At 39.5% G+C, this 26,990-nt stretch overlaps 1 protein-coding gene across 4 annotated transcripts in view; it reads right to left on the bottom strand.

Moving 5' to 3' along the window:
- cep192 (centrosomal protein 192) overlaps positions 1 to 26,990 on the bottom strand; it is an 89,903-nt gene that overhangs the window by 59,399 nt on the left and 3,514 nt on the right. For all 4 annotated transcript variants that reach the window (XM_077597910.1, XM_077597911.1, XM_077597907.1 and 1 more), the window contains exons 4-19: positions 22,069 to 22,226; positions 20,123 to 20,184; positions 18,620 to 18,761; positions 18,184 to 18,299; positions 18,037 to 18,114; positions 17,814 to 17,960; positions 16,985 to 17,135; positions 15,555 to 15,760; positions 10,394 to 10,513; positions 5,217 to 5,415; positions 4,899 to 5,048; positions 4,696 to 4,760; positions 3,556 to 3,777; positions 3,238 to 3,379; positions 3,030 to 3,109; positions 1,199 to 1,450 (exon numbers count right to left, since the gene is read on the bottom strand). In XM_077597910.1, the coding sequence (XP_077454036.1) occupies positions 1,199 to 1,450; positions 3,030 to 3,109; positions 3,238 to 3,379; positions 3,556 to 3,777; positions 4,696 to 4,760; positions 4,899 to 5,048; positions 5,217 to 5,415; positions 10,394 to 10,513; positions 15,555 to 15,760; positions 16,985 to 17,135; positions 17,814 to 17,960; positions 18,037 to 18,114; positions 18,184 to 18,299; positions 18,620 to 18,761; positions 20,123 to 20,184; positions 22,069 to 22,226 (2,290 nt within the window). The remainder of the gene's footprint in view (positions 1 to 1,198; positions 1,451 to 3,029; positions 3,110 to 3,237; positions 3,380 to 3,555; positions 3,778 to 4,695; positions 4,761 to 4,898; positions 5,049 to 5,216; positions 5,416 to 10,393; positions 10,514 to 15,554; positions 15,761 to 16,984; positions 17,136 to 17,813; positions 17,961 to 18,036; positions 18,115 to 18,183; positions 18,300 to 18,619; positions 18,762 to 20,122; positions 20,185 to 22,068; positions 22,227 to 26,990) is intronic.

Consider the following 26,990-nt stretch of genomic DNA (forward strand, 5'->3'; position numbering starts at 1 on the left):
TGATGGATGATGGAGCCATTGGCAATTGTCTGGACAGTGTCAAGACAACAACAGCAATATTTGTACAAGAAAAATGCCTCTCGAATATGACAAAGAGGACTTGGACTAAAGCTCCAAGAACCCGTTTCTTTTATTATTATTTAAATCAAGCGGAGCTGAACTATTTTCAATGTGAGTGCAGTACTTTAAGCATTTACTTTTTTATTTATAGGATTATAATTAGATATTAATACATTATAGTCTTGATATTTTATAAATATACTTCTTGATAATTGTACTTGTGTACTTGTATTTTCGTATAGGCGCAAACCATGTACAGTGGTACACGAGCAGCTCTACCTACGAGATGCTCGAGATACGAGAAAAATTTCGAGATGCGAGAAAGCCAGGTGGCCATGACATGAGAGGCTGTTTATCATTGTAGCTTTTTTGCTGCATCTCTTTCCTGTATAACATATCTACGAGCACTGAACGGTTTCTACACAAGAGTTTCTCCTACACATGGACCAGAAATCGCACAACGCGCATGCGCGGGCAAAAAGAGGGCTTTCTGGGTAATGAAGTATACTCGTGCACACAACACCGATTGCCAATGGCACCCTTTTTCAGAATAAAACTTTATTACCCACGATCAATACGTGGGTAGGCTGAGCTGTTGCATTTTTTAGTGTTTTTCCTTCCTTAGCCTGTTAGCTCCCGCGATCGCTCATTCAAGACTACTTCTCGTTGGTAAGTGGTCGTGAGTTATCCTATTGTGAGGACCTTTGTGTGCATCATTTTCGGAATATTTTGAAAGTAATACAACAGCAAACAGCCCATCGATAGCGAACGTGAGGGTGGAGGCGTGGCAAACAGCTAACCCGGCCAGGAGAAGGTATAAGAATGTAAAACAAAATTATAATTCAGATGTGTAAAGTTACATTAAACGTATGTTTGAGTGTGTCTGTATATATTAATCCAAGTTAATTTAAATTTGTTTGTTCGGTTACGAGTGCGTTGCCATCCACGTACATAAATATACACACACACACACACACACACTTGTACATGCAACTGATATCAGGTTACAAGTCTTTGCAATATGAAGAAAAAAATGAAACGTTCATTCAATCATTTTCTGAGCCGCTTTTCCCCACAAAGGTCGCAGAAGCCTAACTTAGCCAACTATATATGATAATGAAATTGAATTTATGAATACCTTAGTTCCTGCAGGTCTGAAGGGCCCTGTTTGATTCCTCACCCTACTTTTCTTGGAAAGCTCCATGATCATGGCAGCCAACTGCGATGGGTCAGTACTGATGGAAGCATCTGCAATGGCTGATGCAATTGCGCTGATATTCAGCTTAAGATCGCTGTTATTGTATGGTGAAACAAAACTTTGATTCCCCATAATTGTCATACTAGTATGCCCTTCAATGTTGGCAAGCAAAACTTCAGGGGAGTCATGATCCTAAACAGACAAACAAAAACAAAAATCAACACATTAAGCCATTTATTCATTCATATTCTGTACTGCGTATCCTCACAAGCCAAGTCATATCAAATTACGGTGCTCGGATGATTCGCCTAAAAACGTTTCGCAGACGGACGTTTGACAGACGGACAGGTCGCCGAATGGACGTTCCACCGAACGGTCAATTGGCCGAACGGAGGTTCGGCCGAGCGGAGGTTTCGCCGGCGCGCTCGCCCCGCCCCCGGATCGTGTGTGTACAAGTTTTTTTCAAACTCGGCCCGCGGGCCATATACGGCCGTTACAGATAACATTCATTTAGGAATAACAAGGGCATGTACTGCCCCCCGCAATAACAAGGGCATTTACTGCCCCCCGCTGGGCATATTTCTAAATACAAGTACACGGCATATAATGACAGCAATCATGTTAAATCCATCCTAAAACAGCATTTAATGATCAAATACAAATACTGGAGCTCTTTGGACATTAGAACCGAGCCCAGGGAAGTGAATTCCTCGGTAAAATGTCGCGATGATGTCGCGATAAGGCAAAAAAAACGTCTATATACGACCATTCGTCAAACGGCTCAAAATGCGTTTAATGATTAAATACAAATACTAGTATTGTATATACAATACTAGTATTGTATTTTATACTAGTATTGTATTTTATACTAGTATTTTATTTAAACGAAGAAAAAGGAAATTCACATATTCTTCGTCGTTTTCCTTTTTTTTGCTTGGAATTCCCATAGGTATCGTGTATTACAGACTAGATATCCGATGCGCGTTGTGAGGCAACGGAGCTAGACGTCGTCGCTTGTCGGCCATTTTAAGAACCGGGCCATTCGCCAAACGGCTCAAAATGCTCTCAAATTCGGTCAAATCCAGCCGAAAACAGCGTTTAATGATTAAATACAAATACTAGTATTTGTATATACAATACTAGTATTTGTATTTAATCATTAAACGCATTTTGAGCCGTTTGGCGAATGGTCGTATATAGACATTTTTTTGCCTTATCGCGACATCATCGCGACATTTTACCGAGGAATTCACTTCCCTGGGCTCGGTTCTAATGTCCAAATAGCTCCAGTATTTGTATTTGATCATTAAATGCGGTTTTAGGATGGATTTAACATGATTGCTGTCATTATATGCCGTATACTTGGATTTAGAATTATGCCCAGCGGGGGGCAGTACATTCCCTTGTTATTGCGGGGGGCAGTACATGCCCTTGTTATTCCTAAATGAATGTTATCTGTAACGGCCGTATATGGCCCGCGGGCCGAGGTTGAAAAACGTGTACACACACGATCCGGGGGCGGGGCGAGCGCGCCGGCGAAACCTCCGCTGAATGACCGTTCGGTGGAACGTCCATTCGGCGACCTGTCCATCTGTCAAACGTCCGTCTGCGAAACGTCTTTAGGCGAATCATCCGGCCACGCAAATTACTGAATTTACAGTACAATAATGATTTTAACCAGCTAATTTGCACATTTCAAAATTCCATTTGCATCAAAGTCTAGCAAGTTGTTTATGGGTTAACAAAAAAAAATCACACAAGATTATTTTACCTTCTGTTCAGAAAGGCCAAGCTGTGTGTTGCCTTTTAGTGAAACCATATCAGGTGATAAAAAGGTTTTACTCAGGTTCTCTGAAAAAAAAAATCCTCCAAAGGTTATATGTATTGCTCTTCTCTCAGATCTCAATGATTTTAATTTTTTTCTTCATTGATCATCTTACATTTAGCCGGCAAGTTAAAAAGAAATACTGTGGACTCACCAGTATTCAGTGTTTTATCCATTTTGTTGACTCCCATGGAGTCAACGTGAGGAGAGCTTTCATCGATTGAGAAGTCACAGGGTTGAATTAGTGCAAATGGTTCCCTCTTTTCTGGAGAGGTAATAACATACCCAAATGATGGCTGCAGGATTGATTAAACATTTTATAAGTTACATCTTAACGAAAAACAGTATTTTTTTTAAATGTAATAGCAGTATTTTATCATTCTAACTAATTCTTGCAGAAAACTAGAAAAAATCTCTTACTGTTGAGCTCTATGTTTTATACATGTATTTGCAAGGAGCAAATCTCACTAACCCGTTTAATGCCATCCACGCTACCACTGCCGAGACAGCCCAAAGCTTCAGAACGTTGTTCAAAGAACTGCCCCAGTGAAAGTCGCAAGTAGCTTTGGTCGCCGGGATTAAACTCAGAGGTAACTTGAGAAGCCCTCATCAAAATGTGGCTGGTATTACCTGCCTTCCAAGACGAGTCATTCTGAAAGACACCATTGCTGCTAACTGGTAGAATTTGCTCCTCCTATATGAAAATCAATTTGAGGTAAAGCAGAAAGAACAATTAAGTGATCTCGTGAGATTATAAATGCTTTGCAGCATGGTAATGCAGCATTAGAAAATTTGGTGAACCTTCATTAAAATTGTATTTCACGCAGGACTATCAACAGAAACGAGCAAAAACATTGCTATGACCGCCCCCGACTACTTATCAGTGATATTTATTGGAAATGGCTCTTGCCGCCATCTGGCGGACAAACACGGACTGGTATTATGTCTCCCATTATCGGCCGCAGAGGGAACTGTTACAGCGGCGCAGGGCACATTTTAACCAGGATGTTTGGCCATTATATTCATTTTAATAAACTGTTTTCTTATAATTTCCTCTCATTTTTGTTTTTCTCACATCTTTCATATAAATATTAGGACACTTTGACCAGGGTATACTTGGCAGTTGTATGAGGACCGTGGAACGAATTAGAGAATTTACATGTAAAGTACTGCTCTATGTGAATTTTTCAAGTTACAAAAAAAGTTCTGGAACCAATTAATTTCCTAAGTAGAGGTATGACTGTACATTTTAAAAAATGGAATTTACAGTCAGAAAAATACGGAAATAATTTATGGCAGTTATACGATATTATAATTAATAAGTATATATTATAATTATTATAAATAATTATATATTATAATTATTATAAATAATAATTATATATTATAATTATTATAATTAATTAATCATTATGTATTATAATTAATTAATAATTATATATTATAATTACTTAATAATTATACATTATTATATTTGCATTAAAATTTGAACATTAGTTGAGATTTATGACTGGAGGGCGAAAGAATAAACGTCAAAGTAATCTCGCAACACAGTTAACACCAATTGCTTGTCAGGCAACGCAGAAATGAAGCACATTTCTGTTATTGATACCTGCATAAATTGGTGCTCCTTTTCAAATTCCACCTGATCTTTCATGATTTTTCCTAATGCATCACCTGCAAAAAATAAAAGAAAGAAATAAAACTCAAGAAAAAATTACTATATAGTTTAATCTAATATGACATCCGGATCACATCAACTGTTTTTAGTGAATATAACAATACACCATTTATCAAATTAAATGTGATGCTTACTGGCAGAAACAAAGTCTTCAGATTGAAATTGCCCATCGTTTTGTAATATAGTTTCACCAAATTCCTTCTCAAAGGACGTGCAATAAGCAAGATCCGTTACCCAATGGCCTTCTTCATTCTGGTACACCACACTATGATGGGCACCAGCACCTTAAAAATAAGAGTATTACTATTAAGAGGCTACGTAATATATCAGTGGATATGCATACTATTTTGTAATACATATTGTAAAAGGTACCCAATTAGGTGATAGACCTTCTACCTTCTATAAACTCATTTAAAAATAAGATGCTTTCCATTCTATTCATTCACACAAACCTTGCTGAAACTCCACATCTAGGTTGTTTGGACAGCTGATCCATTCATCTTCTAGCGCCTGATGAAAGTTCTGACAGAAATATTTTGGTTCCAGGAAGGTAGAAAGACGATCGTCGTCGTCCTCACTGGCAGCACATGAAGCCTCAACTGCAGAAGTGTTGCCACATGGCCCTGCTCTTAAATTTGATGATGGCAGCACCTGGATTAAGCATGTTTTTGGTCCAATCAATCTGTCATATTAACATATACAATACCTATCCTGTAGAATACAATTTAACATGCCACATTTAGACTACAGGTTTCAGGTTTTCGGCTTTCAAGTTCTATCAAAAGAGAAGCTGTGTCCAAACTTTTGAAAGTTGTAATGTAGTCCAGAATAAGAGCTTCACTTTTCTTTTAAAATTAACTTTTCAGGATACTGCACATTCCTATGTATAAAACTGTGAAACAATTGTTCGAGTATTGGATATTTGTGTTTCGCTAACTTTGGAAGTAGGTCAGATTGTCCACCTCAAATAAACCGGTAATTATTACAGAAATACCTTGAATTTTGCGAATAATTCTGGACTACTTTACAACTTTAAAAAGTTTGGACACAGCTTCTCTTTTGATAGAACTTGAAAGCCGAAACCAGACATGGTCACAATAATAAAAAAACGAAGTCGGTTCACCCCTATTATTTACCAACATACCCTCCTGACTACCAGGAAAAAAATGTTGTCCAATCACATTTATTTAGAAATTCCCCAATCTATGTGAAGTACAGTCATACCTCCATTTACGAATGCCTCTAGGTGCGAAATTTCCAGGTTACGAAAGCTTTTTATATGCAAATCAGTGCCTCGAGATAAAAAAAAAAAATCCAAGTTACGAAAACCCCCCAAAATACATGCATTCCTTATCCGTTATTTCATTTTGAAAATACTGTCGCGGATGCAATGATTCTCGCTTTAGAAGCTCACTCCACCATATACCGGGCTCTCATTGGCTGTCTCACAACAACCCTCCATTTTCTTTAACCCATTGTTTGATTAAACTTATTTAATAATAATCGGACATAGGCCCTGTCATCATTATCAACAACAAAAAGCCTACTTGTCATCACACCCAGAAACTGTGTGTGACGAAATTGGTGGTGCTTCTCCATAAGCTGCGTTTACTCGGCAAAAGACCTAAATAAGTGATAGTTACGGAAATCTTGTAATTTGGCATTCTGCTGTTATGGATACAGGTCGCTTACCTCTCACTGTCTTTCACTTACCTTCAGTCAGCTAGTAGGAGGCAGATCACCACCCAAACATCTTTTCATATTACCGCAGAAGGGTGTTCTGTTACCGCAAATTTAGAGTTCTGATGGATGTGGGGAAAAAAGTCCTTAAGCCTATTTGTCCGTGCTTTGTGGGACCTATAGCGTCTGCCAGAGGGCAGCAGCTGGAACAGATTGTGACAAGGGTGGTAAGGGTCCCCTATGATGTTCCTGGCTCTGCTGAGGTAACAAGGGCTGGCAATGTCTTCCAGTGAGGGCAGAGAGCAGCCGACAATCCTCTGGGCAGTGTTAATCACTTTCTGCATGGCCTTTTTGTCTGCCGCCGTGCTTCCAGCGTACCACACTGTGATGCAGTACGCCAGGATTCTCTCTACAGTCGTTCTATAGAAGGTTATCAGAAGCTTGGTGCCCAAGTTGTTCTTCCTAAGTACCCTGAGGAAATGGAGTCGTTTCTGAGCCTTCTTCACCACTGCCGTGATGTTTGTAGACGATGAGAGCTTATCCGTGACGTGGACCCCCAGGAATTTAAAGGACTGGACCCTGTCTACACATACTCCATTTATGAGTGGGGCCAGATCTGTGCCATGTTTGCGAAAGTCCAGGATTATTTCTTTAGTTTTCGTGGTGTTCAGTGTGAGATTGTTCACCGAGCACCACAAAGACAATTGGTTGACCTCATCTCTGTAGGCCGACTCATCCCCTCCTGAGATGAGTCCGACCACAGTGGTGTTGTCAGCGAATTTGATGATGGCATTAGACTGGTGGGTGGGTGTACAGTCGTATGTGTACAGGGAGTACAGAAGAGGACTCAGTACACAGCCTTGAGGGGAGCCAGTGCTCAGTGTAATGGAGGAAGAGAGGTGGGGACCAAGTCTAACAGTCTGTGGTCGGTTGGTCAAGAAGTTCTTTATCCAGCAGCAGATTGAAGAGGATAGTCCAAGGTGGGAGAGTTTGTCAGTCAGAATGTCCGGTTTTATGGTGTTGAAGGCTGAGCTATAGTCAATGAAGAGCATCCTCACGTAGTTCCCATGGTGTTCCAGGTGGCTCAGTGCTGTATGAAAAGCAATGGCAATAGCATCCTCAGTGGACCTGTTTGCTCTATAAGCAAACTGGTGAGGGTCAATTGAGGGAGGGATTGTATTCCTGATATGGCGGGCTACCAACTTTTCAAAGCACTTCATGATCACAGGCGTGAGTGCAACAGGCCTATAATCATTCATGCTGTCAATGGTTGGCTTTTTGGGGACAGGGATAATGGTGGCAGATTTCAGACAGGATGGAATGATGGATTGTTGCAGGGAACAATTGAAATTTTTTGTGAAGACTCCAGCCAGCTGGTCAGCACAGGCTTTGAGCACCTTCCCAGGTACTCCGTCTGGGCCAGCAGCCTTCCTGGTGTTCACAGACCGCATTACCAGTCTCACTTCCTGTTCCCGGAACGTCAGTGTATTGCTGCAGGGTGGTGGTGGGGGTGTTGAGACTTGGTCTGATTTGTCAGTCTCAAAGCGGGCAAAGAAACGGTTCGATTCCTCCGCTAGTGAGGCATCTGCGTTAAGACATATTATTGTTATTGTAGTTGGTAATATGTCGTATTCCTTGCCACATCTTCTTTGGGTTATTTTCTGTGAAGTGCTCCTCAATTTTCTTAGTATATGCTGCCTTGGCCTTTTTAATGCCTCTTTTCAGCTCAGCTCTGGCAGCTCTATATTTTATCTTGTCCCCTGATCTAAAGGCGGTGTTACGGCATTTGATGAGTGCCTGTGTCTTATTGGTCATCCAGGGTTTTTGGTTAGGAAAAACCTGTATTCGTTTATCTATAGTGACGTTGTCAATGCAGTTTTTTTATGTAAGAAAGTACAGAGTCCGTGTAGTCCTGGAGGTTGTCGTGTACAAAAAGTTCCCAGTTGGTGCGGGAAAACCAGTCCTGCAGCTGAGAGAGTGCGTCCTCGGGCCAAGTTTTTATTATCTTTATTTGTGGCGTTGTTTGCCTCCGGAGTGGAGTGTAAGCGGGGGTGAGAGATAGGCAGAGGTGATCTGATCCAGCTAGGTGAGGGAGGGAAGTGGCTTTATAAGCATGTTTGATGTTAGAATATCTTCGTTATCTTACAGTCGCCAGGATTTAATCACTATCGGAAGGTTGTCGTGGGGAGGTAAGCTTGGGGAAGCTGTGACCGAGTGCCGCAACCTCAGCTGCAGCCTTCGGTGGGCGAAATTTTGTTGCGGGGACAGGCAATGGGCCGTGTGGTCCGTAATAAAGAGGTTGACGAGTTAGTTGGTCGATGTGCATCAAACCGGATCTTGAGTAAATGCAACGCTCGGCAATACACGAGGAATTCAACGAGAAGGCAGCAGCCACCACGAGTCGTGCCCACTTTGACAATGTTTTTCTTGTGCATTTTAGAAACAATTTTAAAAAGTCCTCAAAGGCAATTGTCTACGTGTTTTTTTATATGTTCGTCAACCGGCACTGCAGAAGCAGGTAAGAACCAGAAGTGACTTATAAAATGGGTGTTAAATTACATTTCGAAGAAATCACAAAACGTTAATGCTTGTTGTTGATTAATGTTGTGCTTAATGCTGTGTTTATCAAATGTTTTATTCAAGTTTGTGTGCTATTTCTATGTTGCATCCCGGTAGCTTTCTCTTGTTCCCATGCGTTTTACCATGGGTTTGTATATATCCTTGTTATTTATTTTGTGTCATTAATAAATAATTTTATAATTTCCTCTCATAATTGTGTGTTTCTCACATCTTTCTTACAAAATTGGGACATGTTGACCAATTTTAAAGGGTTTAGTCGGTAGATGTGTGAGGACCGTGAAACGAATTAGATAAGTTATATATAAAGTACACCTCTACTTACAAAATTTTCAAGTTATGAAAAAAGTTCTGAGACCAATTAATTTTGTAAGTAGAGGTATGACTGTAATTGGAATACTGCAAAAGAAATTTGGTATCATTGGAAAGCTCCGAATGTCCTCTATTATATATAACTAATGCGATTGGATGGACATTGGGGGAGATATTTAGGTTTACAAATGTCCTCCACATAGAACAAATTTGAACTACTGGTAGTCAGGAGGTTATTACATGTTTTCTCGTCTATAAAAAAAATAGTACACATGTACAATTATCAAGAAGCGTATTTATTAACTGTTTCAGTTATAGGCATTTGAAAAGATTAATGTATTACTATCTAAATGTAATCTATTTAGATATCATCTTTAATTTTTTTTAACTTGTAATTGAACTTGTAAATATGAACATTAGACAGAAAAATAAGACTGAAAAGTTTTATATTTAATAGCTTAAGAAAAACAACAGGAATGATCATTGGTATTTTTGCCCTTCATTTATAATGTTCTTTATCCATTATGTACCTTTTATACCAATATCCTCAAGTTAGAATCGTCATTTCTGTTTTGACGTCAGAATGCAATGATGGGATTTTCCGTTTGGGAAAAAAGATGTTGAAAAAAAATGTTGAAAACATGGACATAAACACATGACGCATGCTGTTTTAATTCTTATTAATGAGGGGGAAAGACTAAACTTGCATGGGATTATCTCCCATTTTAATGTGTATTGTCTTCAGGTGACAATGAGGCAAGCTCCATTTCCTGCATTTTCAAATGAGGGGTGACGTGATCTCCAAGTTACGAGGCTTGAAAAATTATATGCACATGTGGCAGTGTGTGTGTTGACTCCAAATGGTCAATAATTACTCCTTAAACACTACAGCATTTGAGTTAGAGATCTCAGTCAATGTATATTACATAAGATTTTCTTTAAAAAAACATGAACATATAATTAACTATATTTTAAGGGTCAACTGACATGCAAGAGCACAACAACAGAAATAAAAAGCAAAACCAATGTGAACTATTCACAAATAATTGTAAGCACTTACCAGTGCCTCTTGCCTGTCCATGCCCCAGTTCACAGGAGATTGTATTTGACTTCCTGCTGAAGATGAGGTTTTAGAGGTGCTAGCTTCTCCATTTCCAACTGGACCCACACGGTCACCCATCTGTTCAAGGGAGAACAAAATGGCTTTGCTAGATAATCTTAAGGGTTATTGTTTGAATTGAATCAGCAATCTTGCGTGACCAAATTATGGTCCTAACTAACCATAAAACATTCAAGTGAATGTTTTAAGTTTGAGTTTGATTTATATAAAGGGACAGTACATATTAATGAACATATTCATGTTAATGAACATGTGTAAATATTTTTATCTTTAGTCCCTTGTGCAGATTGAAAATAAACAATGACACAAACACACATGTACAGTTGTGGTCAAAAGTTTACATACACTTGTGAAGAACATAATCTCATGGCTCTCTTGAGTTTCCAGTTATTTCTACAAAACTGATTTTTCTCTGAGAGTGATTGGAACAGATTCTTTGTCTCAAAAAACATTCATGAAGTTTGGTTCTTTTATGACTTTATTATGGGTTAACAGAAAAAGTGATCAAATCTGCTGGGTCAAATATATACATACAGCAACACAAATTAGCAATTTTGGTGACTTAGAAAGTTGTGTCAGTGAAATGAGCTTCATAGCATGGCCTCTTAACTTCTTGTGAGTGATTATGAGTGACTACAGCTGGTGACTTCTGAGGCCATTTAAATAGGGCTCATTGGATGCAAACGCCCACAAACGCTACAATGGGAAAGTCAAAGGAGCTCAGCATGGATCTGAAAAAGCGAATCCTTGACTTGAACAAGTCAGGAAAGTCACTTGGAGCCATTTCAAAGGAGCTGCAGTGCAAACAATTGTTTGTAAGTATAAAGTGCATGGCACTGTTTTGTCACTGGCACGCTGCAGTGCAAACAATTGTTTGTAAGTATAAAGGGCATGGCACTGTTTTGTCACTGCCACGATCAGGAAGAAAATGCAAGCTGTCACCTGCTGCTGAGAGAAAATTGGTCAGGAGGGTGAAGATTTAACCGAGAATCATCAAAAAGCAGATCTGCCAAGAATTAGAAGCTGCTGGAACACAGGTGTCAGTGTCCACAGTCAAGCATATTTTGCATCTCCATGGACAGAGGCTGCCATGCAAGAAGGAAGCCCTTGCTCCAAAAGCGGCACCTTAAGGCTCGACTGAAGTTTGCTGCTGATCACATGCACAAAGATAAAGACCTTCTGGAGGAAAGTTCTGTGGTCTGACGAAACAAAAATCGAGCTGTTTGGCCACAATGCCCAGCAATATGTTTGGAGGAGAAAAGGTGAGGCCTTTAACCCCAAGTACACCATGACTACCGTCAAGCATGGTGGTGGTAGTATTATGCTGTGGGGCTGTTTTGCTGCCAATTGAAATGCTTCTTACGAAGCCACTCCTTTGTTGCCCTGGCTGTGTTTGGGATCATTGTCATGCTGAAAGACCCAGCCACGTCTCATCTTCAATGTCCTTGCTGATGGAAGGAAATTTTCACTCAAAATCTCTCGATACGTGGCCCCATTCATTCTTTCCTTTACACAGATCAGTCGTCCTGGTCCCTTAGCAGAAAACCAGCCCCAAAGCATGTTTCCACCCCCATGCTTCACAGTGGGTATGGTGTTCCTCGGATGCAATTCAGTATTCTTTCTCCTCCAAACACGAGAACCTGTGTTTCTACCAAAAAGTTCTATCTTGGTTTCATCTGACCATAACACATTCTCCCAGTCCTCTTCTGGATCATCCAAATGCTCTCTAGCGAACCGCAAACGGGGCTGAATGTGTACTGGCTTCAGCAGGGGGAAACGTCTGGCAGTGCAGGATTTGAGTCCCTGGCGGCGCATTGTTACTGATAGTAGCTTTTGTTACTGTGGTCCCAGCTCTCTGTAGGTCATTCACTAGGTCGCACCGTGTGGTTCTAGGATTTTTGCTCACCGTTCTTGTTATCATTTTGACGCCACGGGGTGAGATCTTGCATGGAGTCCAAGATCGAGGGAGAATATCAGTGGTCGTATGTCTTCCATTTTCTAATAATTGCTCCCACAGTTGATTTCTTTACACCAGGTGTCTCAAACCGATTCCACCGAGGGCCGATCCAGTGCTGACATTTTAACTAATCAGGTGTCTTCTAAAATAAGTAGCACCTGGCTGCAATCAACTGATTAACTGATTACACTTGCAAAAGGTATCCTCTTGTTGAGTTGGAATGAAAACCTGCACCCACTGCGGCCCTTTGAGGACCGGTTTGAGACCCCTGCTTTACACCAAGCGTTTTACTATTGCAGACTCAGTCTTCCCAGCCTGGTGCAGGCCTACAATTTTGTCTCTGGTGTCCTTCGACAGCTCTTTGGTCTTGGCCACAGTGGAGTTTGGAGTGTGAGAGACTGAGGTTGTGGACAGGTGTCTTTTATACCGATAACGAGTTAAAACAGATGCTATTAATACAGGTAACGAGTGGAGATCTCGTTAGAAGAAGTTAGACCTCTTTGACACCAAGAAATCTTGCTTGTTTGTAGGTGACCAAATACCTATTCTCCACTCGGGAAATTAATTCTTTAAAAATAAAAAAGTGATTTTCTGGGGGTTTTATCCACATTCTTCTATCATGGTTGAGGTTTACCCATGTTGACAATTACAGGTGTCTCTAATCTTTTCAAGTGGGAGAACTTGCACAATTGGTGGTTGACAATACTTATTTACCCCACTGTATGTAAAGACTAAAGCACAGTGGACCTAGTACTGAGCCCTGCAGCACCCCAAAACTGATATTCCGTGAAGTAGATTTTGTATTTTGTATCATAACGCACTGATCTTACAGATGTGTGATTCAATCCAATTTAGCGTGTTTGGTGAAGAATTAAAACTAGAGTTTTGTCAGCAGTTTCTGGTGGTTGGTGTAAAATGCCTTTTTGATATCAATGAAAACCTCATCAATCACCCTGCCTTGATCTAATTTTGAGTTTGTTTTCTAGAAAGAAGCAAACCGCTGTCTATAGTCAAATTCCAGCCTGTTCAGGGTGTATGGGCTGCTGTTAATGTGAACCACAATTTGCTCCACTACTATCTTATCCAGGACTTTTGAGACGGCTGGAGGGATGCTTATAGGGTCTGTATTGCGGGATTCCCCGATTTAAGGACCGGTGTTATGACTGAGCACTTCCAGGGTTCAGGGAAGACTCTCGTTTGTGGATTTGTTTACAATAGTTTTTAATGGTGCTATGAGAGATTCTGTGTTACATCATATTAAACACATCTTTTGCTTTGGAGCTTTTGAGACCAGAAACAGGTTTTTCAACTATTACAAAACTATGGGCATATTAAGAATGTGTTCATTGGTTTTCTGTGGTTTTGGTGGGTGGTATTCTATGCGAGGGATGTTGTTAGGTGTTACTTCTTTAACTGAGTCTATAAAATAATCATTTAAAGTTGTAGCTATGTCCCTTGGGTCACGGATTGTTCTCTCCTTCAACTGTAGTTCCTTTATTTCTCTGTGCTTTGAAGTATTTCCTGACAGTTTTTAAGATGTTTCCAGAACTCTTTAGAGTTCCCTTTCACAGTACTTAATTGTTATAAATCCTTAGTGTTGCTACAATTATGCTTTTATTTTGTTGCATTACTTTAGTTTTTGTAAGGCACGTTGCTACCATCAGAACCATCAGTACCGGTAAGTAGTCATATCTCTACTTACGAATGCTTCTAGATACGAAATGTCCAGGTTACGAATTTTTTTAAATGCAAATGAGTGACTCGAGATGTGAAAACGATCCAGGTTACAAAATCCCCCAAAAAGTAAATGCATTTCCTTATCCGATATTGTATTTTGAAAATATTGTCGCGGATGCATTGATTCTCATTTTATAACATCGCTACCCACTACTGAGCTCTCGGGTCATCGCTCTCATTCTATCTCATAATGATATTAAAAGCATTTAATTCAATTGGATGTCTCACAACAACCACTATCCATGTTTCAAGATTCTCTCTTACATACCTGTCCAATTTAATTTTGTAAGTAGAGGTACCACTGTACTAACAAAAAAATTGCCAATGCCATTTATCAATACCAATATAGAACTGAATGCAGCACCTTATCTATGGTCTCCATCGTCCCCATTCCTCCCACCTATTCTCTCTTTCATGTGGACTATTTGGTAAATCAGCTTAAAAATAAGTTTGTCAAGTTTTTGTTATTTGGAACTATTTGCATTCTCAGAAAATGAACCCTCCAATGCACAAAACAGTTACAAGAAAAAATATTACCATAAAATATATGGTACATGAAATTGCCAAGATTAAAAAAGCAAAGGCCGATTAAGCCCTCTAAATTGCCCCCAAGTATTAATGTCTTCTTGTGCCCTGCGATTGGCTGGCCACAAATTCAGGGTGTCCTCCGCCAGCTGGGATAGGCTCCAGCAACCCCCATGAGCCTTGTGAGGATATGTGGTACAGAAAATGAATGAATGAATAAATTTCCTTAATTGTATATAAAAACAGATAGTGTTAGGAGAGGCATTGAAGATACTCCCTTCAACTGTACAGCCTTGTGCCAGTCTTTTTAAAACATGAGCTCGCAAACCTAAGGTAACCAGTAATCAGAATTTTAGTCCCAGTGTCAACTCATGGTACTTTGCTGAATTAGATCAGTTGAACTTCACTGACCAACAGCCCCTAGTTCTTGCGTTTGCCTGGTGCCGAAGTCAGCTGGGATAGGCTCCAGCATCCCCCATGACCCTTGTGAGGATATGCGGAACAGAAAGTGAATGAATGATTTTTTTTGCTTCTTTTTTAAAATAATAATAATACTAACAGGATCATTTCAGTTAGTCAAATGAGGATTTTTAGAACAGGAAAAATGAAGCTGCCTCTGATAGGCACATTTGACATTGTTAAATGCAGTAAGGGTGCTGACTTTGAATCAGATCAGGTCCCAAAAATGATTTCTACCACAAATGTAAGCAGTGTGTACAAGATGTGAGACAAACTTTAAAGAGACATTGCTCTGAAAAAGCAAATGTTTAAAAGTATTAGGTGGGTAGGCCGAAATTAGGCACTTCTTTTAAAAACACAGCGTGCCATGGCTATTCATTCTTGTTGTCTGGAAATGGCATACAATAGATAATGAAAACATGCCTGTTCATTTGACATAAAGTTTGTCCTTCCATCTGCTGTGAAATTCCTGATACCACTGTCTCCATTTTCACCAACAGTACTGCTACCCACGTTCCTTAGCCCACGTAGCACATTGAATGAGGTTGTTGAAAAGGGGATTGTCGAAACTCCCCTATCATTTGCACTTTCTTCACTTCCACTGCTCCCATCACCACCACCTCCATCCCCTGTTTGGAACAAAGGCAGATTAATGTAAATCAGGTTCTGTATCTTTGCAAATTAAGTGAAATTCATACATAACTGTAATAAAAATATATTATAATAAGCAGTGGGCAATTTTGTTAGGGTCATTAAAGCAATAGGCCATTCATCCCAGAATCTCAGGTTTGGTGTCAGTGATTAACCAGCCCCTCAAGACACTGCATCATGATTGGAGTGAATTCAACAGGTCAATAATCATGGAATGCTTTAAATTTGCCACCATTATCCCAAACAATCTTGAAACATGACAATACAATGACTTAGTACAATGGGATATCAGAATTTCTGTTAGGACTCTTGTACTTTAAAAGACAGGACAACAAACTATGCCCAAACATGTGATCCTTTTTTTTAATAAACCTAAACCTTCCCCATGTGTTGGGGTTATTCCGGGATATTATTATATATGTGCATATTGGGGCACATATGGAATATGTGCATATCATTAAATCATTCTTACGAAGCAGACGAAGGCTCGATATAACAAGGACACTTTCCCCCCACAGCTGGCTTCGGGGACATTTAATTGTTTTCAGGACTATTGACCGGACAGGTCACCATGTTCCGGGCCGAGGACTGTTGATCTGAGTTCGCAATGAAGATCTGTGAAGGACTCTTAAATGCTTACTTGTGCAAATTGTTACGCAGGTGATTTTGGTTTCCGACCTGATATGCAATTGTTGTGGCAGTTGTTTTTTGACCTTAATGGTGTTATTCGGTTAGCTTATGCAATTGTTTGAATCAGATTACCTTCAGTGTTGTGATTATGCGCGACTAAATGGACAGAGGAGGATGCCGTTTCTTCAGAATGTCACGGTGGTGAGGACAAGCCAAGACGATTCTCACTTGCAAGATAACGCCAGAGATGTGCCCGATGTCCACCTTGTATTGTTTATATTTTATTAAAGTATACCATGTTTCACAGTGATTCTCTGATCCACGGAAACAATTAAAAGTGCTAAGCTACAGATTTTCAGTGCATCACTAATAAACATTCATTGGAGGAAAATAATAATAATAATCGGCACCGTTGGGTTGTTCTTGGTTTTTAAGGTTGTGTATATAACCTGGGCACATCTGTAGTAACATTTTCCATAATATCTGCTGTTGTCATCACTGCAGCCTCAAGATTGCAACATCTCAAATTTCATGCCACCAATAAAAAATAATAATAGTATGGTATGCCTTACCTGTGACAGAATGGCTAATAACTTGTCCTTCAGCAGCTCGTCTCTGTTCAAGTTCAGACAGTGATGGACCAACGATGTCAGTCAATGGCTCATCATCAGAACTTCCTCCTTCTAAACCTGGCCTGAAACTGGGGTGATTACTTTCACCTACCTATAAAAATATAAACAATCATAATAATCATTTCTGTAGACGTAACCTTCCGGACATGATACCACACAATTAGGTTGAGACAAATATGTTTTGAGAATGTATAAAGATATTTATATGAATAGGAGCCATTAAAGAAAAGGCCAAAAACTTTAATAATTGTCCTAAAGACCAAGCGAATTTGGGAAAACTTTGGTCTTCCCCTTGTTTTATTGAATAACTGAGTATTACTTGGGTGACCCGGGAGCGGAGTGGTTAGCGCGTCTGCCTCACAGCTCTGTGTGGAGTTTGCATGTTCTCTCCGGGCCTGCGTAGGTTTCGTCCGGGTACTCCGGTTTACTCCCACATTCACAAAACATGCATGGTAGGCTTATTGGACACTCTAAATTGCCCCAAGGTATGGGTGTGAGTGTGCATGGTTGTCCGTCTCCTTGTGCCCTGCAATCGGCTGGTGTCCCCCACCTCTGGCTCCAGCAGCCCCCGCAACCCTAATAAGAATAAAGCGGTTCAGAAAATGAATGAATGATTATTACTTGAAGTAATTCCATTTGAATGATTCCGGAGTCTGATTTTTACCCAGTGGATGACTTAATGGATGATTCCATAACAATCCGCAAAATGGCAGTCGGTAAAATACAGTTAGTCTAGAATCAAAGATTGCTATTCCATTCGATTTCTCACCAACTGTCTGGAGATCCTTGGTAGCTGTCTAGTGGAATCGCTTGTCTGTCTAGCAGACTCAAACTCATCCTCAGTGTCTTCATCACTGGTAGGACATGAGTCCATACCTGTTGCAGCCAGACGCACAAGAGGCATATGGAATTTCTCCTGGAGAAAAAGAATTAAGGTAGATGCAATATTAAAAGTACAAATTTTCAAAACTCAATTGTACATTCATTCTCACCATATTATCATCATTGATCTGCTGTCTATAACCTGGCCAAATTGAATTGGACTGGTCATCAGACAACTGAGGCAGCATCTACCGAAGACAATAATTAACAAATTATAGCATCAGTTGAGAAATGACTAAATATTGTTTGAATCTTACTGTCGCAGGGAGCTCTTGGCCATCCACGGTGCCCCTCTGCATGGCAGAAGGCACCAGGTTTTTGAAGTAAAGCTCCAATTCATCATCAGGCAAGTTATTTAAATCAATGTCATCATCTGGGGATAAGATACAAATCACATTTAAAAGTTCAAAATCAACCATTTGCTGATCAAAATACAACACTGACACTGGAGAACAATTCACAGCATTTATCAGCAAACCTAACAAAAATATAGCGCTGATGAACTTTTTGTTATAAGCTGACATGGTGATAACGAGCTAAACACGTGCCACAATTTAACAAAATATATCAAGATTAAACAAATTACAGTTGTAATCGTAATATCCCGATGTGTTTGCTCACAGTTATCATACAATCAGAATATAAGTACATGTAATTATCCGGTGAGAAATTGCAGATATACAGCATTCATACCTGTAACATCACTGTCCATGCTGTCCACAGACATGAGCTTTTCATTTTCCAAAAAACTGGAATTGCTGCTACTCAAGTTGACAATGGCAACTGCTTCACTTGACAGATTTTTTTTCTCTGTAGTGGCATACGAGGATGGGATCTGAAGTATAATTTGGTAAAATTAGTTGGAGAAGGGTGACTATTATGCTTTGCTTCCACAACCAGTGAACGTGGATTTACCTTAGTTATTACCATTATTAGGTACAATAATGGGTTTAAATAAAACATTTTACGAATAATTGGCCCCCCAGTTTTGGACTTTAATTTAGATCGGAAGAACCTTTGAAACATATTACGGCTACACAACAAACATTGATACTTATTGTATCATGTTTAGGTCACTAGACTAACTTTTATCTATAATCCTTTTAAGCATGATTTATGGATGGATGTGTGGGTGGGTTTGTGTGTGTGAGTGGGTATGTGTGTATGTTAAGATTCTCTCGCTATGTTTGTCCAAACCTTGCAACGTATGTTCACTTTGGTTTATAATGTTTTAACAAAAATAACACCCAAACATTGCTTAAATTGGTAAAATTCGTCATCCTTTCTTTTGAAATTGACCGTCACTTTTCCTTACTTTTTCCTAAAAGGCATACTCCTGCTTCTGTATACCTGTACATAATTGTATACACGTTTGCTGTGCTATGCGTGTAACTGAAATTTTCCTTTCTCATCTAACCCATTTTTCAAAAGAGAATTTTTTATAGCGCAACAACTGTCTTTTGATTCTTGTTCTCACCTAAAACAGGGGCCATGCTGTAAAAATATATATATTAGGGCACACACTGTAAATTGAACTAAAGAGTCAAAAAAAATCTAACTTTAATGGACTCAGCAAGTGAGGCGGGCTCCGTCTGAGTCTCACATTAAAAGAGAGGGACAGATGGTATAGGTACAGAAACTTAAATGAGTGGATGCATACTTTCTTAGCTACATTTTACTGTTTCAAGTATTTAAGCATTTATATCCTGTACAATATGACATAACACATTGATTCATCTAAGGGTTTTGAGAGCAAACATTTTATTATCGGAGGCGTTTCGCATGACAACATTTGTAGTAACTTTAAAAGTACATCTGCCCATTATTAGCAACAATTGCACAGATTTGGCAGAAAACATACATTCTGTGTAGAAATGTTTGATTGCTGGTTGCTATGACTGTCTCAAAACCAAAAAGGACATTTAAAGAACTCACATTTTGAATACACTTTGGGTACCCAACTTTAGGTGAAATCACACAAGGGTTGAGTAGATTTTGATGATTTAGAGGGGGCATTAGAGACGGAATGGAATTAGTTATTTACAAATTGCTCCAAAATTGAATGATATTGGAAATGCATGCCAGTTTCATTTTTCTGAGAATTAAATTGAAAATGGTTATAAAAAATGGACTTTCTTGAGATTATTGTTATTTTCATTTCTCTCCACATTTGAGATAAAAAGATCCCAAAAATACCTTTGAATTTGTTTGATCCTCTTGTCCAAACTGAGCAAGTGTTAGGAGGCCTGTTGAGAGATCTGACATAACGGAATTTACATTAAATCATGCTTGTCTTGAGCAATTGACCGATCTACTCTACTTCAAGAGTAGAAACTTAAACTATTTGTCGTGAAAATACAGTCCTGCATCTACTTACGAAATTAATTGGTTCCAGAACTTTTTTCGTAACTTCAATTTCCTAACTAGAGCAGTACTGTTCGTATTGAAGCGTATTGAAGGCTGTGACACGGCTTGAAAGGGTACTCGGCCGTTTGGTCGCCGGACGTTTGGTCGCCCAGAAAGTTATTGATTACCATTTAAAATTGTTGCTCAAATTCCCTAAATACGAACTGCGAATTATTATTTAGTCATACTTAATGCCTTATTAATTATTAGGCTAAAGAAAAGCTCCAAATTTCCCGTACTTTTATTGTGTTTTGTTGGAGAACTCAGAACCCTGACTGACGTCCCTTCCTAAGGGGACAACTCATGTACATACAAACTCTTATACACTCACAAGTCCGCTCAGTGAAACTGCTCAGGGCCATTATTGGCTTTTATTGATGCGTAGACCGTGTTGTTTTACCTTGTTTTGTCGGCTGACTTTTGGTCGCCGGATGTTTGGTCGCCGGTTGTTTGGGTCCGTGCGACCAAACGTCCGGTCACGCTTAAAGGGTGTGACACGTATTGAAATTCTTTTTGTTCACGCAAGATTATTTGACAAGTACTTTATATGTAAATTCTCTAATTAGTTCTACGGTCCTCACACAACTACCATCTAAACCAGGTGTCTCAAACCGATTCCGCCGAGGGCCGCAGTGGGTCCTGGTTTTTGTTCCAACCGATCCAGTGCCGACATTTTAACCAATCAGGTGTCTTCTAAAATAAGTAGCACCTGGCTGCAATCAACTGATTAACTGATTACACTTGCAAAAGGTATCCTCTTGTTGAGTTGGAATGAAAACCTGCACCCACTGCGGCCCTTTGAGGACCGGTTTGAGACCACTGATCTAAACCCTTTAAAAGTGGTCAGTGTCCCAATTTTGTATGAAAATGCGACAATTGCCTTTAACGACTTTTAATGTTTCTAAAATGCACAAGACAAATGTCGTCTCTGTGGGCGATCGCACGATTCGTGAACACTTTCAGGATGTGTTTTCCACAAAGTCGGAAAGTTCTTAAAATTTCCCGTTTTTTTCTGATTTGTGTTGTTCCAATGGTTGCTGGCTCCTCCTCAGCCGCCTTCTCGTTGAATTCCTCGTGTATTGCTGAGCCTTGCATTTACTCATGGTCCGTTGAGAGTTCGTTTTGGTGCACATCGACCAACTCGTCAACATCCTCATTACTGAACACACGCCCTATTGGCTGCCCCCGCGACACAATTTTGCCCACCGCAGGCTGCGGTTAGGTCGAGGCACTCGGCCAGTTTCCAAGAAAAACTTCAAGACAACGAACGACGAATGGCGGTGAAAAAAAACATAAGAGAATCTTGAAACATGGAGTTGTTGTTGACTGCGAGTCCGTCGAAGCCTTAGGCTTTAGGTCTAAGGCACTCGGCAACAGCTTCTTCCAAGCACAAGTTTAAGCAGACAACGGGTCAGAGAAAAATGGAGGGTTGTTGTGAGACACCCAATGAGACCCCAGTAGAGTGTAGCAATGTTCTAAAGTGAGAATGAATGCATCCAAGACAATATTTTCAAAATAAAATAACGGACAAGGAATGCATTTGCTTTTTGGGGGATTTCGTAACTTGGATCTTCGTATCTCGAGCACTCATTTGCATATAAAAAGCTTTCGTAACCTGAAAATTTCGCATCTAGAGGGATTCGTAAGTAGAGGTATGACTGTACATGCATCTTGAATTATTGACGATTTACAATTACTATGCAGGAATCGGAGGACATGGGAAAAACTGATCTTACCAGTATGAAGTTCTGTCTGGCTCCCTTGAATTGGGCCCATCTGAGTGGGAGGAAGGCCTATAATGGAGCCGGGGTTTCTTGATGCACTTTCATCTGCGTTAATTTTAACCAGTATTTGTGATAGGCGATGTGCTGCAATAAAGTCATCTGCACTGTCCCTAAATATAGTAATGACAAATAAAATTTTGTCAAATACCTTCATACATAAAGACAGTTGTTGATAACATTTAGATTAGACCTGGGCGATAATGACAAAAATTGTTATCACGATAAAATAAAAAGATCAGTTGATGTCGATAATTAACAAAATAACTATCACATCTTTTTTCTTTTAAATTTGAAACTTCAAAATTCAGGGAAAAAATAAATTACTTTCCTCGTTGTTCAATTATTAAAGTAACCTTATGTTATAAGAAAAGAAAATATAAAATGATTTTTTTACTGTATCTTTGTTGTTCTGTTGTGGAATAAAGATGTGACAACTCCCTTCTTACACTATGAAAAGTAAAGAATAATAAAACCTCCAGAAATTTTGACAGGCATGTTTCCCTTATATAAAATTTGCCTTTAAACCAAAAGTTGCTGTGCAATATGAAATCCAGTGCCATGAAAAAGTATTGATTTCTGTTTTTTGCATTTTTATTAAACACAAAGGTTTCAGATAATCTAACCAATTTTAGTATGACACAAAGACAACCCAGAGACAGCCCATTTCAGATCACACCACAGCATTACAATAGGATTTAAGTCCGGACTTTGACTTGGCCACTCCTTAACTTATCCACAACAGCGGAATGACAAATTACAAGTCCGTAACTTACACTTATTTAGGTCTTTTGCCGATTAAACGTAGCTTATGGAGAAGCACCATCAATTTCGTCACACGCAGTTTCTGCGTGTGATGACAAGTAGGCTTTTTTGTGTTGTGGTAATGACGACATGGCCTATGTCCGATTATTATTATTATTATTATTATTATTGTTCTTTTGTCCCATTCAGAGGTTAACCTGCTGGTGTGCTTTGGATCGTTGTCATGCTGCATGCTCCAAGAGTGCTGGAGTTTGAGCGCACGAACTGAAGACAGGACGTTCTCCTTCAAAATTTGCTGGTAGACAGCAGAATTCATTTTTCCATCAATTATATCAAGTCGTCCTGGTCCCAAGGCACCAAAGCAGGCCCAGACACTGCCACAACCATGCTTTACTGTTGGTATAGTGTTCTTTTGATGGAATGCTGTGCCATTTTTCGCCAAATGTAACGGGCCCCATGTCTTCCAATAAGTTCAACTTTTGACTCATCGGTCTACAGAATGTTCTTCCAGAAGTGTGGAGGATCATCAAGATGTTTTTCGCAAACTTAAGAGTGGCCTTTATATTCTTTTTGGACACCAATGGTTTTCGCCTTGGAACCCTGCCATGGTTGCCAGTTTTGTCCAGTGTTTTTTCTTATAGTAGAGTGATGAACATTAACCTTAACTGAGGCCAGTGAGGCCTGGAGTTCTTTCAATGTTTTTCTAGGTTCTTTTTTACCTCCTGGATGAGTCATCATCACACATTTGGAGTAATTCTAGCTGACCGACCACTCCTGGGAAGGTTTGCCACTGTTCCCAGTTCTCTCCATTTGTGGATAATGGCTCTGATAGTGGTTCGCTGGAGCCAACAGCCTTGGAAATGGCTTTGTAAACTTTTCCAGACTGATAGTTGTCCATCATTTTTCAAATTTCTTTTTTAATTTCTTTGGATTGTGGCATGATCCTTGTCTTTTCTTGATTCAACACGTGGTAGTAATCAGGTATGTGTGTGGCCTGTGAAATTGAACCAAGATTCCCTACAATTGTGATTAGTCACAGTTATTTTGGGATTAAACAAAGGGGGGCAATTACATTTTCACAGAGGGCCAGACAAGTTTGTAATTTTTTTCTGCCATGGTAAATAAAATCATCGTTTAGAAACTGCATTTTCTCTTTCCATGGGGTCTTTCAGTGTCATACGAAAATGGATTTGATTGTCTGAAACCTGGGTGTGAGATAAATATGCAAAAAGCACAGAAATCAGGAAGGGGGCAAATACTTTTTCACGGCACTGTAAATAATCAAAAGAAGACATCACCATTGGCAAGCTGACAATTTTCAGCCCCACAAAAAGAAATAGTATAAATTCACCTCATACAGCCATGTACAAAAATGTTTTAAAGTTGGATGAACTTAACCCATTTTAACCCAAATAACAAGTTTTAGATTTTTGCAACATTTTCAGAACATTAGCATAGAATGAGGAAACTCCTTGATTTCAAGTAAGAAAATTATTACGGTCTGTCCTCAAATGAGGACAGTAGGTGAGGGATATTTTCAATAAAGCTTCTGTTTATGCACAGGTATTTACGAGGCATTTAAAAAAAGAAAACCCCAGGGAGAGATAACTTGGATCTTTTAGTGGTGTCCTGTGATGTCCTGCATCTCATTTTTGCTCATTTTGGCTTTGTTATAGTCCTTTTGCATTCATGTTAGCCGATCTATTCCCAAACCATGCTAAAAACAGCTTTTCCTTACCATCCTCTTCTACTGAACGGTCTGGAATTAGTCAAATCAGACCAGCACCCACGTTCTTTGTATTGGTCGGGTGGTGTAATTGCAGTTCAAATGTATCAATTAAAAAAAAAAAAAAAAAAAAGTTAATAAAAATGTGAAAATCCACGCCGAACCTCGTAAGCAGAAGCTACTCTTGCTACTAGGACTCACCACTGAAGTAAAAAAATTGTTTCAGATAATTAATAGTAGAAAAAAATGCCAAGTGGTGAAGTGAAGTCACGATAATTGAAGGATTACTGTAATTTAACTACTAAACAGGAGCCGCAGAGCCAGCGCATGCTCTGCCCACGTCACGTGAACGCTGCACTCTAAATAATCTTCCCTTCCGCAAGTCCACATCTATTTTGACTTGGGGCAAGAAGTTAAGGATAAACTAAAGACAGGAGAACTGAAAAGACAAACACGTACCGGTAAGGCTGAGGTTCGGAAAAGCTTGAAATTGATAGTTGCATATGCTACACAAACTTCCGTTTGCTGAATGTAGTCAATGTGGATCTTTGCTTTCATACACGAGCAAAAAGACTGGCACCTTGACGCCGAGTAGGCATTTTAACAGCTGGCTAAAGTGATGATTGTCAAACATCTATATTATCATATAAAAGATGTATATGTTTATACAATCTTGTTTAATTTAGATTTTGTTTCAAAAGACAGGCTTTAATTTGTTATCATAAATCACCCCTCCTCCTCCCGACCGGGGTCGGGAGTCCAGAGTCCTCACAAATAAAATGTGATTTCGGGTTTGCTTAGGGCTCGAGCCTGCAAATCAAGTTAATTGCTCGGGCTGGGCCGGGCTGAAAATTAATACCCGCGGGTCGGGACAGACCGGGTTTTTTCGGCCCGATCTTATCTCTACATTACAGTCTTCATATGCTTATAACTGTGATATTTAATAAATATAATTCTTGATAATTGTACTTTTGTACTTGTATTTTTGTATAGGTGTGAAAACATAGTATGGCATGTAGAAATAATAGGGGTGATCCGATTTCGTGGTTTTTCGGTTATCGTGGACATGTCTGGTCTACATTATCCGCAAAATTCGCACGCACGCACGCACGCACGCACGCACGCACGCACGCACGCACGCACGCACGCACGCACGCACGCACGCACGCACGCACGCACGCACGCACGCACGCACGCACGCACGCACGCACACACGCACACACGCACACACGCACACACGCACACACGCACACACGCACACACGCACACACGCACACACGCACACACGCACACACGCACACACGCACACACGCACACACGCACACACGCACACACGCACACACGTACACATATATATATATATATATATATATATATATATATATATATATACAGACGCTCCCCTACTTACGAACATTCAACTTACGAACAACGGTACATACGAACATGTCTGCAAATTGCGTTTAAGTCCAAAAATGTTCGCAAGTCCAATTTTGTATTTCGCCTTTTTCGGAGTAGTACTTCTTTCCGCCGCTAATACCGACGCCTGGCGCTGTGAGAGCTCAGCTCACCCAGCATCTACCTTCTTCTTCGTTGCAATGCGGAAGTGCGTGAATGTATCTCCAGTGTGCAAAGAACCTTTTTCATTTGTATCATTAAATATCTCATGCATCCAATATTGAATATGGTTGGTAAAAAGCTAAAGGCTTCTATTGAGGGAGTTGCAAGGAAGAGGCAAGCCATTTCATTTGAAACGAGTGGCAATAATAACGAAGCTTGATGCGCGTGAGAGTGGTGAGCGTTGCACATTCAGTACCATTTATAAACAGAAAGATCGAGCAGCAGGACCCAAATATTGAACGTTGCACAAAGTTTGCAAATCAATTGAATGATGCCATACAGTGCTACTGCATCATTTATGATGAAAAAAAAGAAGAAAACTGTGCAATTGTCATTAGGTCGCTTCTTTTGGCCAGTTTCTAATACATAAATCTCTCTCTCTCTCTGCAGTACTGTACATATTCTCTCCATTTTATTAAATGTTTTTTTTCTTCAGTACAAACCAATGCGTGTTACTTATACAAGCCTTAAACATACAAATGCACTTATATAAACCTTCAATATACTTATATTGGCCTTAAACATAAATTATAATACAAAATATAGCACTGAATCAACTTACAAACAAATTCAACTTATGAACAATCGCTCGGAACCAATTGCGTTCGTAAGTAGGGGAGTGTCTGTATATGTATATGTATATGTATATGTATATGTATATGTATATGTATATGTATATGTATATGTATATGTATATGTATATGTATATGTATATGTATATGTATATGTATATGTATATGTGTATATATATATATATATATATATA

Source organism: Stigmatopora argus, chromosome 4 (genome assembly GCF_051989625.1).
Source record: "Stigmatopora argus isolate UIUO_Sarg chromosome 4, RoL_Sarg_1.0, whole genome shotgun sequence".
Taxonomy (NCBI): domain Eukaryota; kingdom Metazoa; phylum Chordata; class Actinopteri; order Syngnathiformes; family Syngnathidae; genus Stigmatopora; species Stigmatopora argus.